The sequence below is a fragment of the Photinus pyralis genome, unplaced genomic scaffold (genome assembly GCF_008802855.1).
Source record: "Photinus pyralis isolate 1611_PpyrPB1 unplaced genomic scaffold, Ppyr1.3 Ppyr1.4_LG7, whole genome shotgun sequence".
NCBI classification, from domain to species: domain Eukaryota; kingdom Metazoa; phylum Arthropoda; class Insecta; order Coleoptera; family Lampyridae; genus Photinus; species Photinus pyralis.
The window spans coordinates 18,185,056-18,203,034 of record NW_022170738.1 but is presented as its reverse complement, the minus strand read 5'-3'; the positions used below and the strand labels follow the sequence as shown (position 1 = coordinate 18,203,034).

General features: G+C 35.9%; 2 protein-coding genes across 6 annotated transcripts in view; one reads left to right on the top strand and one right to left on the bottom strand.

Annotated features, from left to right (window-relative positions):
• Window positions 1-2,294: 2,294 nt before the first annotated feature.
• Window positions 2,295-3,067, top strand: LOC116176459. Its single transcript, XM_031495042.1, has 2 exons — window positions 2,295-2,707; window positions 2,758-3,067. Exons 1-2 carry the CDS (start codon window positions 2,375-2,377, stop codon window positions 2,971-2,973), a joined length of 549 nt encoding a protein of 182 aa, XP_031350902.1. The 5' UTR covers window positions 2,295-2,374; the 3' UTR covers window positions 2,974-3,067.
• A 4,955-nt stretch (window positions 3,068-8,022) lies between these two features.
• Window positions 8,023-17,979, bottom strand: part of LOC116175379 (fibronectin type III domain-containing protein 5) — a 207,444-nt gene continuing 197,487 nt past the window's right edge. For 3 of the 5 annotated variants that reach the window (XM_031493459.1, XM_031493458.1, XM_031493460.1), the window contains one exon: window positions 8,023-9,500. In XM_031493459.1, the coding sequence (XP_031349319.1) occupies window positions 9,222-9,500 (279 nt within the window). In that variant the 3' untranslated portion in view covers window positions 8,023-9,221. The remainder of the gene's footprint in view (window positions 9,501-17,979) is intronic. The other 2 variants (XM_031493462.1, XM_031493461.1) reach the window with 2 other exon arrangements.

The following is a 17,979-nucleotide window of genomic DNA, read 5'->3' as shown; positions in this document are numbered from 1 at the left end:
TTTTCCAGCAAAAACTAAAATTAATAATTGGTCGTGGCCGACTGGTCCAAATATCAGATTGCATGCGGATTTTGCAGGACCTTTTTTGAATAAGCAATTTTTAATCATTACGGATGCATATTCAAAGTGGGTAGATATCAAAATCATGAGTAATATCACAGCTGCTAAAACAATAGAATGTTTTCGTGAATATTTTTCATTGTGGGGAATTCCAAACAAATTAGTTACAGACAATGGTAGCAGTTTTATGTCACAAGAATTTCAAAATTTTTTACGTAATAATGGTGTAGTTCATCAGACTACAGCACCATACTGTCCTCAAGGTAACGGAGCGGCGGAGAATGCTGTTCGTACGTTTAAAAACAAAATCAAAATACTAGTTAAATACTTACCATTACAACAAGCATTGCACAATTATTTGTTCGCTTATCGAACAACGCCACATTGTACAACAGGTTTGAGTCCTTCTGAGCTACAAATAGGTAGGAAGATGATAACCAGATTAGACAAAATTAAACCAGGTAGTAACTTAAGAAATAAAATTGAAAGTAAACAACAAAAACAAGAAATGAATTTTGGAGGTAAAAGGAAAGTAAACTGGGAAATAGGTCAGGATGTTATGGTCAGGGATTTTATAAATTCGAAATGGGTAAAAGCAGTCATATCTAAGCAAATTACAAATGATATTTATTTAGTTAAAACTAAAGATAACTTAACTTGGAAAAGACACACCAATCAGATGATAGATTATGAACCTAATAGTGATATGGAAATTGTTAAAAATTCAGTTATTGAAAAGGAGCATTCCATTGTTAATACAGATAATATTGTACATTGTAATGAAGCTACTACACAAAGAGACAAACCGATTGTAGAGAACAAAACCGATTCAACGGATCCTACAATTGTAAGTAAGGATATTGAACCGAGTTTGACATCTCAAAGTACAGTTAAGAATAATAATGTAGAACCAATTACCGAAATTACTTTAAGACGATCCGAAAGGATTAGGAAACCGAAAATCATTTATGATGTTTAGTTATATAGTTATATTTGTTATTGTATTTGTAACTTAAGAGGGGGGTATATGTAATGTTTAAGTTGGTATCAACTATTATATTTTAGTTATGTATGCGATAGAGTAAGGTTGGCAATAGAACTAAGAATGATGTCTACTGTCGTGGTTTTCTTCGAATAAATAGTATAAGTACAAGGTACTAATAATTATTTAACGTACAAGTAAACAGTACATAATGTACATTAATTTTCGAAGAGGACTAGAATACCCTTCAAGGCAAGAAATTAAAATTTGTGAAGAAGTTGAAAAATGCCCAGGAAAATACCCAATCAGAAGATTGTTGATTGATTCTTACAGACCACAAAAAATTCCAACAGAAACTATTTTTTTAATAGCATTGGTTTTAATGGAGGTTTTAACAATTCCTTGATGGTGATGGTGATGGTTATTATAATGGTTTGTTTCCCAATTTTTCAGACCAACTTGTTCACAGAGGATATGGGGGAATCTGAAAAAAGGGGAGTAACTGTAGGACAACACTAAACAGTTAAACACACATTCACACATCGCGTTTACAATGTGCGAAACTTAAGAATCTGAAGAAGTATCTCTTGAATACTTAACATGGCGTGGCGTTAATAAGGTTTAAGAGTAACTTAGCCAAGATTTAAAAGGAGCTCCACACATCCACTGATATACACAAACAACAGACTGCTAACCTTAAGGCAATGTTAGACGATACAAATTTTATAGTAATTCTTGCAGAAATTATTGCTGCGATTATTGCAGCAATTATTATAGAAAGATGCTGTGCAATTTGTTTGGCAATTTTTGTATAACTATTTAAATGTTTCAGCAGTGATTATACGGGTGTGTATAATCAATGGTTTCAGGCCGCAATGCTCAAAATAAAGAGATGGAAATCGAAAGGCAATTTTTTCCGTAATAAAACCGATGCTAATTAAAATAAGTGACATTTGTGAAATGTTTAGTATAAATACCTAGTATAATCTCAAAAAAGTTTCTCGATTCTGTTGTGATCCTCTTACCAGCTTTATATTGTAGTCCACTGCATTAAAAGTAGGTACTTAACGATTGTAATGTGTCTGATTTATTCAAGATGCAGTGTTTATGTTAACAAAATCAATCACCACACATTGTTTTTCAATTTTTGTTGCAATGAGAAACCATATTATTTTCAAGCCGAACCTGTTTTAAGGGTCTTTTAATTTGAAGCCGGTTCTGTTGTAGATTACTGCGCACACTCGCCAACGGCCTGCGTCAATTTTCTGCAACAAGACTGTCACTCTATTTATTATTATAATACAAGTCTAAATATAAACAGTAGTCACAGCAATGTCCGATTCAAATCAGAGTTCCACTGGTAAAAATAGATTGGATACGCCAGATTTTCTAGCTTTTAGTGACGCTTCATGTGTGGGAGAATTTTCACCGACAGTTAGTAGCAGCCCACAGAAGCAATGGTATGGTAATCAAGCTCAGAATATCTCGCCCTATTACTTCAATAATAGACCACACGGCAACCCCCGATACAGTCCCAACAATACCCCACCGCATAAAGTGTTTCAAAGCTTCACGAGGAACCATCGGAAACCGAACTTTAAAGGAAGCAATAGCTTCAATTCTTACTTTCAGAAATCTACGAACCGTAGTTTCAACAGTGGCAGGGTTTGTATTCATGTGTGAATAATTGGGGAGCTACATATGTTACATTTTAGAATGATTCTTCAAGTATGTCAAAATATATACATCCGTCCTTTATGGAAGATCCTTGGTTGGAGTTAGAAAAGCAATTAAATGCTAGTAATTCTAACAATTCCAGTAAGGAGACAACTGAGGATTACATTAATGAAACAGTAGAAGAAGATAATGAAGCAGTAGACGACTACAAGGAGACAAGGGAAAACTATAGTGGTGAAAAAGTGGAAGATTAAAAACATAATAACTGTGAAATACCTATATAATATTATTTGTTAACTCTGTGACATGTTTATTCTAGAGACATTATCAGGATTTATCTTTTTGTAATGTTATGTTCTTTGATCCCCTTTTGTTTTGACTGGTGTGGTATTTTTTGAAATTTAAAGGCCGATTCTCACTTTCGTGCAAAGAACCGGCACGGGCAAAGTTTTTTGAGTTCAATTCACACTGCGACACGCTTGCCGCAGGTAAGCAGTTTCTACGTGAGTTTCAACTGTAAAAATGTTCGAAACTTTCACGTTAATTAAAATTGGTCTAATATTAGATGATGAAGAACAAGAAAGTACATATTGCAGAAAAAGAAAAATACGTTTTTGTGTACATAAAATGCATAATAAGTATCTTTTATGACCGAAATCATTTTCTTGGACACATTCAATCAGCATCTCATCTTGTTCCGCTGAAAAAGTGTTCCTTTGCTGACCCTTCAACCTTTCTTGTACTATGAAAAATGAACGAAAGTCGGTGACCTGCACAGATTGTATTCACACTTGTCGGAACGTGCACGGTACATGCCCGGCAAACATTTGTTTCGGAAGAACGCTGCGTGCAAAGGCCGTAGCTTGCCGAGTCGTTGCTCGCATAGTGTGAATTACACCCCAAAAAATTCATAAGATTCAATAATATAGATATTTTGCCGAGTCTGTGCCTTGACTGTGCCGAGTACGAGCCTTGCACGAAAGTGAGAATCGACCTTAATTCTTTTAGCTAACGCTATGTAACCCAGTCCCAAGTAAGAGCCAGACTGCTGATTGTGCCTTGCAAGGTAGCCATAATGGTGGATGATTAGATCTTGGTAATTGCCTAATCCTAATAATTTTTGGCCAGCATTCCATTTAGCCGGCTGGAGCTAGAATAACATTTCCACTAATTGGCTTTCGTATTCATTCAGATCATTAGGTCCCTACAGACGGACGTTTTTGTATGCGTTCATGTACGTGCATACAAAACGTTTCTCAACGTGTGGATGCAAATTGTGCGTATTCGTTATATTAATTTGAATTTGCTTTGTCCTTTGTTATACAGGGAGACACTTTTAAAACTTTCAATGGGCGATATCGTTTTTTATATTAGAGGTATCACAAAATGGCCCCGCCACCCCCATGCCTAAATTTTGAATTGTGACGTGATACATCACATTGGAAAGTGTATGGTATTTCTGAAAAGAATTTTTTAAGAGCTTTCCAATGATGTATCATCAAGTGATACGTCACAATTCAAAATTTAGTCATGGGGGTGGCGGGGGGTACGAGGTTGAAGTTGGTTCCTTCTTTATACGACCATTTTGCTTCCCCCTCCATTCTACCGAAACGGTTTTGGCCATTTTGTGATACCTCTAATATAAAAAACGATATCGCCCATTGAAAGTTTTAAAAGTGTCACCCTGTATAAATGTCTGATTGTGGAACACTGTCCCGCGAATTCCTGCGGGAATTTATTGAATTATTTATTTGGTCATTTTCGTTTGGAGCACAGCAGTGCACTTCACGTTTGCAATGCACAGTATACTAATTCAATGGCGGTAGTCGTACCAATATACAAAAAGGGAGATATTAATAATCCGAAAAACTATAGACCTGTATCTATATTACCTGCTTTTTCCAAAATATTTGAAAAGGTATTATTTAAACAAATATCAGCTCACCTAGATAAAAATAATATACTTTACATAAAGCAATTTGGTTTTAGGTCTGGTAGAAGTACAACTGATGCTCTTTTGTCTTTTGTCAATACGACCTTGCAATGTTTTGAGGCTGGAGAATTTTCGACAGCAATTTTTTTGGATTTATCGCAGGCTTTTGACTGTGTTTGCCATCAAATTTTATTGATAAGTTGGAAAAAGTGTATAATTTTGATGTCCCGAGTTTGTCCTTAATCAGGTCGTATCTATCCGATCGATCTCAATATGTCCGCATTGGTAATGAACAGTCCAGTACACTAGCAATTACAAAAGGAGTCCCCCAAGGTAGTATTCTTGGCCCACTCCTGTTCCTTCTTTATATCAATGACCTTCCTAGTTATATTTCACCAAACAATAATTGCATTCTATATGCGGATGACATTACTCTGTTGGTTCAAGGTGATAATCTAGCCCAGTTAATATCTGAAGCTCAATCTCTCTGTGACAAAACTAAAGAGTGGTGCACTGCTAATAAGTTAAACTTAAATTCAACGAAAACTGAACAATTGTTATTCTCTTTAAAACGCCATGATGTATCTTATTCGCCATCAGTAAAATTTGTTGGAATACACATTGACCCTAAGTTGCAGTTTACTCTTCATATTGATTATATTCAATCAAAACTAAGTAAAAATCTGTTTGTCTTGCGTAGATTATGTGATATGGTGACGTGTGATTCAGAAAGGCGTATTATGCTTTATGTCATAGTTTGTTATCTTATGGAGTTATTGTGTGGGGTAATTCGTCAGCAAGTAGCCAGTTATTTAGAATACAACGTCGCGCAATAAGGATCATTGCGAAGCTTGGTTATAGAGTGGACTGTAGGTGTGCTTTTACTAATCTAAACATTTTGACGTTACCCTGTTTATTTATTGAATCGTGTTTGCGATTTGCAAGAAAGAACATTTTAAATTATCAGCAACAAGCTTTTTATCACGATTATGACACCCGAAACAAAAGCAATGTTCGTCTCCCTTTATTGAGGCTCAACAAAACTCAAAAAGGTTTTGAATATATGGCACTAAAGTTTTTCAATTGTTTACCTGATACCGTCAAAGCACTATCCAACCGAGAATTTAATCGCTGTATTAAAAATGTTCTTTTAGCTCAAGCCTTTTACTCCACGGATGAATTTATAAATTTCGATTTTAGTTTGATGCTATAGGTTACAATTTAGAAATATGTTTGATGACGAGTGTATGTAATTCTTGTTGATTACCTAAACACAATAAACTTTATTATTATTATTATTATTATTATCATTTGACATGGTCAAAATAATACTGCGAAATTGTAAGTGCGTCTGGAGCAGAGGTAGTTCAGGTGCATGAACGCGTACGAAAACGTCCGTCTGTAGCAGCATATTGACAGGGTTTAGGTCTTGGAGGGATGATGAGAAGAATCAAGAATAAAAAACTTTCCCCCTACTTCTGCATCGGGAGGTAAATAAGAGTGTAAATAGTAGGTATATAGATAACATAAATATTATAGCAGAACCCGCGAACCTCGCACAACCTTTATTGGGAAATCTCGTTTTATTGTTGGATGGAACATACGCTCGGTTTCAGCGGCTGCGGCCGGTCTTCACCTCGCCCGTCCAGCGAGCTGTATAAATACCTAATATAGCTGTATGAAATAACGGGCGATCAAAAATGAGTTGCTGTCGAGTCGCCTTTGGAAGTTCAGGTTAAGTACGATTTTCCATGTAAACAAAAATCCCAAAGGTCGATTCGACAGCAACTCATTTTTGATCGCATTGTATACTTACCGACCTATTCCTATTCCGACATTCTTCTCATACCTACCAAATGTACAAAAAACATTCGTACAAATTGGTCCAGCTAGCCGTTTTGGAGGAGTGCGGCCACAAACACTATGACAACAGAGTTTTGATATATTTGATAATATAGTGCCTAGGACTATAGTCCGTTTCACCTTGATTTTACAGTACAGGCTCTTATGGCCGACAACGATGCCAAATGTCATTAGAATATGAGTCTTCTCGATTCCGGTTCCAACTCCTGCCTCTATAGCACTGATAGTGGAAACCAACGAGACCGTTGCTATCACATTTCAGTACCTATAGCAAAGATCGAGTAACGGGTACTCTTTGCCTATATAGTAGCACTTTCCGGGTCCTGAAAAGTCGCCGTGACGGTTCAGCGGCTAATTGTGCTCGTTTTGGGCGTTACTCTGAGGAAAATGAGGGCTACTCGTGATATGAATGAAATGACGCTCCTAGCCAAAAGCCGAGGTAAGCAATGGACCGAAAATGTGTGCCTTTGTCGATGCATCCAACCTTCGGATCGCCCTATTCCGAAAACAATTATATTTGTTGTTGCCATCTCTTGTAAGGTTTCAGAAATTTCTAAACACAACGAAATCTACTACCTGGAGGTTAGCTAAGGAGAATTTTGATATTCAATTCAAAATTACGCGCTCATGTGGGCCTTATGGACCTGCACATGATGCAGCCAAAGATTGAGATTAAATCCCAAAGATGACGCCCTAACTATACAACGATGGATAAAAATCCGATCGCTATGTTTACGGCCTTCATGTGGTATACACACGGAACTAAACCTCTCGCCAGGAAAGATTGCCGGTCACAGAACACTTGATCCCGGTCTACAATCTATGTTTTTCTAAATATGTGAGCGACTTCCGGGATAGTATCGTTGGTCAATGTTGAACGAAAAGACTTTTCTTTCAACGTATGGCACGATCCTATTCCGGAAGTCGCTCGCATCTTAAGAAAAACATAGATTGTAGATCGACACAAGGTCTGCTGTGACCGGCAATCTTTCCTGGCGAGAGTTATATATAATTATACTGGAACGCGCGCTCCGAGAGAGAGGGCCACAAGGGGGATCTCTGTCCTACTCTAGCGCATGCATAGAGCAGCCTATCTGATACGTTTTGAATTTATATTAATGATCAGTTTCCCAATGAGTGACAGTGACAGAAATCCCCCTTGCACTATCTCTCTCGGCGCTGCGTTTCTATGGCAGAGACCGCCAGTGCGTGTCCCAGTATAATTAAAGTTCAGTGGGTATACACGAAATACAAGAGGGCCAGATAATGAGAGAACAACGGATTGTCTTTAAATTTGTAGTCTGAAGGACTCGCAATTTTAAGTAGGACACTGCAGTACCACCTGTGGAAATGATAATAGTAATAATGAAATTTGGAAGCACATCAAGATATTGTTATTTTTTGTTTGTTAAAAATTTCATGTTGATGTTGTGTATCTCTCACCAGTTAATTAAGGTTAGCAGATAAAGATACACCGATTTAAAAAGTGGTAGATAGAAAAAAGTAATGGTATCACTTCTTTATTAGATATTTTACACTGATATAAATTTATAAATTAAAAATAATAAATACAATAAAATGAAGTAAGTAAAGTTAATTTAATGTAGGAGAAGGTTTGTAATTTACATGATGCATTTTATCTACATAAAGGAGATGTGTGTGGCAAAATCCTTATGTACAGCACGTTTTTATGATCAAATACTTATCATTACAAATAATAAGTAGATATTTATAGAAGGCATTAGAATCACAGTGATATTGAAAATTAATTAAGCTCTCCCTGGCCGTAACTACTTAGAGAGTACCGATACACGAGAGTTCCTCTTTGTGTGTTCGATATAGGACCAAATTTATTAATTATTGTCCCACCATGTAAGGAAAAATGGTTTTGCAGGGTATTCCTCTGAAGCAGTATGTTGAATTGACATAAATCATCAGTACCTATTTAAATTTCTTACGCCATATTTGAAATTTTTTATAAAACACACTGTGATATGCATTAAAAAAATTTGTGCCCAGTTTTAATTGAATAAACTTTTCAGTCTCTATCGAAATACCTCCTTTGATAAATTGTTCGTAATTGAAATTTAGATTCGATCTTAAAATAAAGATGAAATTGCTCCACTTTATTCCTCAAGCGCGCAATATGATTTATTGATATGGAAGATTTTAGTTGGTCAGCACATTGCGAAATCACACTTTAGAAGTAATGCAGAGCAATTTGCTACCGTTTGAGCAAGTAGTTCTTACATGCTACCACAGATAAAAACACAAACAAATGGAGAAGTAGAAATGCCTGGTCCTTATACAAACATAATGCGGAAACATTCAGTTGGTACCTACTTTGGTCCCTTACCACTATGAAAAAAGCTTTATTCAGTTAGATATTGATATCAAATATAAAATTTAATGTGTATGTACACATACTTTAGGTGGACAGCACATGCTACATTCTCTAAAAAAGTCCTAAAAATACTCTAAAGTGTATACATAAAAATTAATGGGGTAATTAATCACTAACCACTAATTGTTTAACTTAGCAGGTCTTGGCACACCGTTTTGAGTTTCACTAATTATTTTATTGCTCCCACTAGCCACGACGGATACTAATTTAATACTATACAAATTACGCCGATAGTATAAACTTGTAAAGAAGTTCGTCAATTCACTCGACCTGGACACGTAAGAATTTTGAAGCTGGAAGCTTTATTGTAAGAATCTTTCAGTTTCGCTGGGTTCGTCTTCACCTGGTGGCGACGGTCCCGATATCGACAAGGTTGGCAACCCAAAATGACCTTCCTCTTCCAAGGATAGATTATCTACGCTTCGTGCTCTTCTACAAAGTTTTGATATGGATCCATACCTACGCATAAACTCCTTAGAATCGAACCCAGGTCCACTATTAGATATAAATATTGCAGAATTAGTCCGGGAACGTTGGTGGTGAGGTGACTGAATCTTCACTTCCTTCTCCGCGCGGCATTTCTATTAAAACAGTAACGAACTGATCAATTTTCATTCAAAAATACATAGCTTTAGTAATCAAATACTAAAGAAAAAGCTATAGCAGTTCTATTACCTACAGACTACGTTATTGCTCAAAAGATACGCTAATTATGTTAATTACTTGTACTAGTTGAGTACAGCGAGAAAGCAGGACAATTTTACACCATAGTATTAAGTGATAAACGCACCTCGTGGATAATGTAAAAATTGTGCCAATAAGCCAACCGATCACATTTTTTTTGCAACAGTGCCATTTGTGCTTAAATACTTGTGCTAATGATCGATCTTTACCATAAGTCTCCCACCTCCAATATGTCACTAAAAAGAAGTATTAATTCGTATTTCGAACAAGCAAAACGGAAGGATGTCGGCGCCAAATATTTCCGAAACTGTTGGACCAGTAGGTATTCTAAAATCGCATCACTCGTGCCATGGTAGGTATAATACGCAAAAGTAATTTCGACGTTAAATAAATGCAATCCCGTAACAAAGTCCTAATCCGATTATCTCCGGCACAGAGGACCTTTGGTCACGATATCCACAATATACCTACTTCTTTCTTTTCGACGTAAGTAATATCACCAAACAGGCTTTACTTTAAGTTCATTACCGACCTTTGCCACGCAGACCTAGACATTTACGAGGTGTTCATAATCGGATTTTCCGTTATATGGTAGCTATATTTAATCTCCTTTTTTCTTTGCTAAACTTTACTTTTCATAAGAACTGAAGTACAGTTAGTACAAAGCTATTCACACTATATCAAGCCTACTCTGCCTTGATATGTGCCGAATTCGACTTTGACTCGCACGACTTACCTCCCTATTATAGAGGCATAAACGAGCGAGCCGAGGAAAAGTTCGGCAGAAACCTAGGCAGAATAGAGGTTTGATAGTGAAACCTTTTGTTATGCTGAACTCGCCTTGAGCTCGCTCGATTTTAATAGGTACATGTTTCATTGTTCCACTTTCTGAGCACACCTGAACGAGTTCAAGGCGAGTTCAGCATTAGAAAGGTCACTCTTTTAAAATGCTTTTGGTATTATTACCTTTAATTGAGGTGATGTAGCTTATGAACACCCCTGCAATAATATCCACTGAGCTCAAGGCGAGTTCAACACAAAAAGGGTCATACTATCAAACTTCTATTCTGTCTAGGGTTGTGCCGAACTCGCCCGGCACTAATTTTGCAATAATCATTAGGTATTAACACTCCCGTCAAGCTAGTTTTTCTAAAAAAAATGCTAACTCCAGAGGCATTGCCAAGCAAGCCTTTAGTTTTGGTTTACCTGCAGACTTTTCAAGAACTGGAAATCGATATAGCCCGGTTGATATGTGACGCTAGAAATAGGAAGAGGCTTTGGCGCATGCCTTGGAGTTTATGCTGCAAAGAAAACTCCGCGCACATCATTGGTACGGATGAAAACTGGCAGCATTGGAGCCCTGTGGCCGTTGAATTTAAAATTTTAATTTCAATATATTATTGTGGGGAAGTGGCGTTTTTGATTTACTTTTTACAGGTTGAAAGAACCAAAAATATAGAAGAAATAGTAAAAAGATTAATGGAACAGCAATAAACAAAACGAAGCTGAATGCGATGCGGGGGCTGCACTTGTGGATAATGATTGGGCATCCCAAGAACTCCGGACACTTGAACCTGGTCACAGTACTTCTCCTTATTCTAACTCAAAGCAATGTATTATAGTAATTACCTTGGCAGTTGAGGACTGCTGTTGAGTAACTCAAAGGAGTAAAACGGTATTCCTCCAACAAATCTTCCTTGTGCAATAATTTGCTGCTTTTTTGTCCTCAGATGGTATCGATAAAGAGCTGGTAAACGTCTCTGAATTTTCATGGATGTGCTTTTAATATGACAAACGTAAATGGAAGGCTGCCAAGGTGGGATCATTCCTGTGGAAGCATCTGGAGACAGCGTGTAATTCAATTCATGCTCGATAAATCCCAAATACGCTTTTGGCATCTTTGTGACATATTAGGAGTGGGGGGGTCAAATTACTTTTTCTGCCAGATGAATAGCTTCCAAGCTACGAGTATAGGCCCGAACTTTGTTAGAATTTGCGACTTTTAGGTAAACTCTGAATGTAAGTAGGTACGCGATAATCATTCGATGTTTTCGAGATTATCTTATATATCTTATATATCTTATGTATCTTATATATCTTATGTATCTTATATATCTTATATATCTTATATATCTTATATATCTTATATATCTTATATATCTTATATATCTTATATATCTTAGTTTCATTTTGAGGATTTCGACAAGTAAATATTTCTTTTATGTGTATTTTACATTGCGACGGTGATACCTCTAGTAAAAATAAATTTTTAAAATACAGTGAGCATTATCATAATTTTTTCTTACGCATTTTTAGCACTACTATAGAGGAAATATACAGGGTGTGTAAAAAAGTAGATTTTGATACCAAACTTGATTTTTTAAAATACATTTTCAAGTTATTTTTATTATGCGTAGAATTTGAGACAGAATTCGAAAACGGATTTTCAAAAATATGGTGCCATTTAAAAAATCAACATTGCTATCAAAATCTAATTTTTTAATCACCCTGTACATTTTCCCTTTAGTGGAAAAAATGCACAAGAAAAATTATAATAAACGTATGCGAGCATTTTTTTTACCCAACACCTGAGTTTTAAATGTATTTGTTCCACATTTTAGACGACGATTGTATTTTTAAGTAATTAGCGTCAACATAATGTAACGTAAATTTAATGACTTGTTTTATTTATTGATAAATTTATGACAGTCTTGAAATTTATTAATCTATAACAGTATTTATTATTTATCACTTACAATTTATAACATAACATGACGGGAGCTTAATACTTCACTTCGCAACAATGTTAGAACTACCTGAACACAAATCGATTTGCTTATACAGGTTGATTCAAATTCGAGGGCCACCATGGGAATCTCGGGAACTGTAAGAGATAGATTGGTAGTTTAAATTTGGCAAAGTTGCGTAAATTGATGCTTAACAAAATGCAGTTTTGAAACTTAAACAATTCCGACTACTCGGAGATATCCGGAAAAAGGCGAAACTTTGCAAAATTGTTTTTATTTTTTACTGAAGTTATTTAAAAAGATATTTCGAAATAAATAACACATTATTATGACCACTTTTTTCTCTCTGCAAGATGCTAGTTTTAAATTTTAAATCGGGCGTTTCGTCTCCGGTTGACATCAACTTTGTTTTTTTCTTATAGAAGTAATTTTTACTTTTTGGGTTATTTGATAGAAAATTCAAAAGAGAGTTCAAAAATATAAACATCACAATTTTTTTAAATTATTAAAATATCTTCTTTTTTGCCTAGAAAACTTTGTCTTAGATAGTGTACGTACGTAGTTTCTTGCGTTTTTACGAATTAATAGCGCTATTTATGATTAAATATGTTAGAAGATAGTGATGTTTACATGTTTGAAATCAGAAAAAAATTCTACATCAAATGACACAAAAAGTTAAAGTTGATGATGGTTGACTGGAGACGAAACGTCAAACTTAAAATTTAAAAGTAGCATCTTGTAGAGGGACAAAAGTGGCCATAATAATGTATCATTTATTTCGAAATATCTTTTTAAATAACTTCAATAAAAAATAAAAACGATTTTGCAAAGTTTCGCCTTTTTCCGGATATCTCCGAAAGTAGTCGGAATTTTTTAAGTTTCAACTTTGCCAAATTTAAACTACCTATACCTATCTCTTACAGTTCCCGAAATCCCCATGGTGGCCCTCGAATTTGAATCACCTTGTATAGCAGACGCCCATATTTCTTGAAAGTTCTCGAACGCTTCCGAACGTTGCCGAATCTTCTAGAATGTTCTCGAACAAATACGTCAAGCTTTATATATATTTTCAAATTTTTGGATTCGTCATTTTATAATACTGATGTGCAGTTCAATTACCTATGTAAAGTTAAAAAATACATCCTAGATTCTAAGAGCGTATAAAATTAAAAAATAATGCAAACAAATTGATGCAGTATTTTGGATTTATCTAAATGTTACTATAACGAAGAATCTGAACCCACAGTAAGATCATCAGTATTAACTTTCTTTAGGTTAACACGTATTTCGCGTAATAGATGCGTTACAAGTTAGCCGATCTACAATGAAGGTATACAGTGATATTCATGTAGAAGTAGACATAGAGATTTCCTATACTTTTACATGATAAAAACTCTCCTGAAAGACGCCGAATTTTATGCAACCAAAGTAACTACCTAAAACAAAATGAGGATTTGCCTGTCATCTCAATTAATTCGAATGCTTTGATTTCCCTATTCTAATTTCGGTTCGTGTGCGATGTATTCAACTGAAGAAAAAGTTGATATTTCCAATTGGTATAGTGCCGATAACAGTTAAAGGAGCTTGAGCTTTATTTTCTGTGAAGCTAAAGTAACAATATTCAAATTAATAATTAATATGACAGCCAGATCTTTATTTGTTTCAAGAAGTTATTTTGGTTGCATAAAATTAGGCGTCTTTCAGGAAACTTTTTATCATGTAAAAGTAGACATAGGAAATTCCTATAGGAAATCCGTATGTCTACTTCTTCTACTGTATACCGAGAATAAGCTATACCTAGAATAAATGTCGACGGTTGCATTGGTTACCATTGTGTCAACCAATGGGATACATGTTGCTATGGCAGTTATTCCAAGAATATCTTATTCTGCGTAAAAGTGTAATTGTAAAACCGGCCCTAAAACGAATTTGCTTGTAGTCAAAGAGGCTTCGTCACGTCATGCTCAAAACTTAAAGCAGTAGCTACGTTTGAAAATAAATGCAATGTAGTGATGTGAGCCCATGGATTGTCGCGACCCTAATTTAAGTATATAGTCCATGATTTCGAATTGTCGCTCCTACGTGAATCCATCAATACAATTTGAAACAATTTTCGCAAATGTTTAAATCAAATGTTAACAGGGAGAAAGAGTCAAATTTTTCATTTGAACGACTTTCCAAGACTCATGTTTGAGGTCCTTCACACTGAAGATAATGAGAATAACCCACAATGCCACTTACTCCATACAAGTTATCATTTGATTCGAGCGCCACCTTGGTTTGATTTAAGAATGAAGGCAAAAGCTTCAAAGGGATTATAGGTATTACACCTTATCATGTTATAAGCAGAAGTACGGAATCAAGCATCCTCGATAACGGTTTTTTTTTGCATCCCATAGGTTATGATTGGCATTCCAAAATGATCACAAAACGAAACTAGAAATTCTCAACATACACGAGTTTCTGAAACGGCATTACAAAAAATAAATGGCTTTTCCTTTACTGCAAAGGTTTGCCGAGTGTGATCGAAATACAGATTACCCTCGTAATCCCACATTTAGTTAGACTGAAATATGTGAACACAAAAATATTTTGATTTAAAATGCGTGCAAAATATGTATAAAGCGTGATGAAAACAAACATTCTCTCAGTGAGAAAACTTAAGGACCAAAAACAAACCAAACACTACTTTGCACAAAAGAAAAAGGCATGATAAAACGCACAGGTGATCCGCAAGACGTTTATGCCCACGTAATTTCTGGCTAACAGCAGGGTTGGATTAGTAATTGGTCCTCGTGGTGGAAAAGGGTGCTGTAGTGTCACTGTGGTGCGCAGATTGTTTTTTATAAGAGCGATTACCTATTTCTCCCAGTTTAGTAATTCGCGCATTTAGATGAAAAATTACTAACGTTCTCCCCGCCTTCAATGTATTAGTTTTAAAAAATTGTCACAGCTTAACTTATTCCGAAATTCCCATTAGAATATAAGTAAACTAAAGAGGTTGCTCCTCGTTTGGGACGAGGAGTTAACTCCACAACTGCAATTGTACAATTCACCCTTCATTCAAGTATTAATCAGAAATTGCTACTAACCGGTAGCTATCAAATTTTAATTAAATCCTTACGTACGTTTCTCATTCGTAAAGCCACCCTTTCGTCGTTCCCTATAAACTTAACTGCTTGAGCTTGATAATGAAAGTGGGGCACTGGGTTAACATTGAAAAGTATCCATATGGAAATCGATGCAATAGTTCAGCAAAACTGAAACAATGGCATTTGTTTCGATATAAATCTGTTGGCGAGATCTGTGAACATAGTTAAATTTTTGTACTGAAAATAACACGAAAATGCTTTTAATTTAATGAACTTGTATGACGGTGATTATTTCAAAAGACTTCAACATGTTATTTTATGTCTAGCTCAGGTGTACAATATTAAAAACAAATCTTTTTTTGGAAATTGACAGCTCCGATGATACATTCAAAGAAAGATCGGCGCTGATGTATTGAATGTTTTTTTAGATCCTTTTGAAGTTTAGTTTTATATGCACGCGATAGTTTTATCTAAGATTTTTACCTCCCTTATATACGGGGTGTAGCAATTAGATATACCAAAGAGAAGGTCCAAAAATGCATCTTGGGGTATAAGGAGGGACCTCGTGGCTTTTTAGGATCTTGGGTATGCATTTTCTGCTTTTTTTTTAAATACTTGCAAAATTCCTATTCCCAAAAGGGGATGCGTAAAGTCTGATCCGAATATGATTTGGAATCTGTAGGTTTTTCAGCGCGAAAATTATCAATCCAAGAGTAGGTAAATGTTCGAAAAAAATTGCAATCACAATCACAATTTTTAGCCAGGTCACAAAAATGGCGTTGTGAAATTTAATGGGTACACTCTTTATGTGTTCACTTGTTATTTTTTGTGATTTAATGTATTTGTTTATTCCTTCTCGAATTTCAGATCTACTGTTAATTTTGAATGCATTTGTGGATGGCCATAATCGACTTATTTTGTGTTGTACTCATTCAAATTCTAATATTGTCGCCAAAAACGATATTCTTATTTTTGTCACATAATAATTTGTAACGCGATCTCGCTTGGGAATTGACTTATCCTAATTGTCATTTTTGGCGCCATTTAGTCGTAATACCTTGCGCGTGAATCGCAACATCAGCATCTGAGTACAGCCAGGCATTGCATTAACGTCACAGTTAATCAACAGAAACAATGAGGGGGGGGGGGGGGCGTCTGCATTAATGATGTCCAAAAAAATAGTTACATGAACAGACTCGAGCGCGTCAGATATTGATATTGTATATGTACCCTATGTCATACGTGTTTGTGATATTGGAGGTATGTTAATCTGCGGTTTGCATGGTGGGGGTGACTGTACGGAAGAGTATAAGACGAGATTAATTAAAGCGCGTCAGACATTTAAAGGGGATGTAAAGTGAACGCCATAGAAGCTCCCGCATTCTCTTGAATGACTGACGATTTGCATATGACACATGTCCTAGTCATGCTGGCCCATAATCTGACGATAATTTAAAGCATTTCCAAATATTTTTATCATAATTTTAACATCAATAGATTAGGAATAAAATGGCATATTATAAATTGATGCTAATTGGGTCATAAGAGGGGTATGTGAGAAAGGTAACGTTAATATTAAAACTAATTGTAAAATTTTTTCAGGGCACGATGTAGCCGTTCCTTCTCGATTTTCCATTCCAACTATATTGACATTTGTTGGTAATCCGGATGTGACCTCTTTAGGAGCAGAAATATCAATGGCTTTCGTTTCTTCGCAGTCACTAATTTGTTGGAAACGGGGTCTTCCTCATAGATCTCTGCCACTGCGGAAGATTTCCAACAGCCGTGTCGTTTGAGGGTCATAAAATGACCATCCGCATTTGCCAGATGTGCCCGCCGAGGACCTCCTGATAGAATGTAAAGTATAACTGGGCGCGTCTGGTAGTCCCCACCACTCAGCTACAATTCGGGGAATCCTTGATAAACTACTTATACCAACGGGATGAACTGTACATTTTTCTTGTATGTATAGGTAGTTGACAACTGCCATGCGGCAAAAAAAAGTGAAAATAAAGATAAGGATAAGATACGAGGTTTACCTTTTCCATCGGTTGCATTTATAAATGAAATAAGGAATCTAACGCTGGAAGATTGAAGTAAATTTTTTGCAAACTGCAAACTTATTAACGAGCGACAAGAGAGTTTATGATTTTGGACTTCTGCCCGTCCATACGTCAGCCTGGGTACACGATAACTGACGAACGGTTTCAAATTTTCCAGTTCTGTTTTGAGTAGGTAATAGGTAGACAATGGTCAAGGGACTAAGTGATTAAATTTTGGTCAATACTCGCCAACCGGAAGTGACCCTGTCGCTCGTTGTCTATATTGGTGCAGTTTATTCAATGACCGACCTTATTGGACAGAGATCTGCCCTCTTATGTTGATGCAAGAATAAGATCCAGTTTTTGGCACAGATATACAACAGATCGCTAACCTTATGAATTTAAGGGGTAGGTAGCACATTTAGGTATACTTAAAAAACGCCCTCTATTGAGCAGCGGTATAAACATGTAACTGTGAAATGACGCTTATGGATC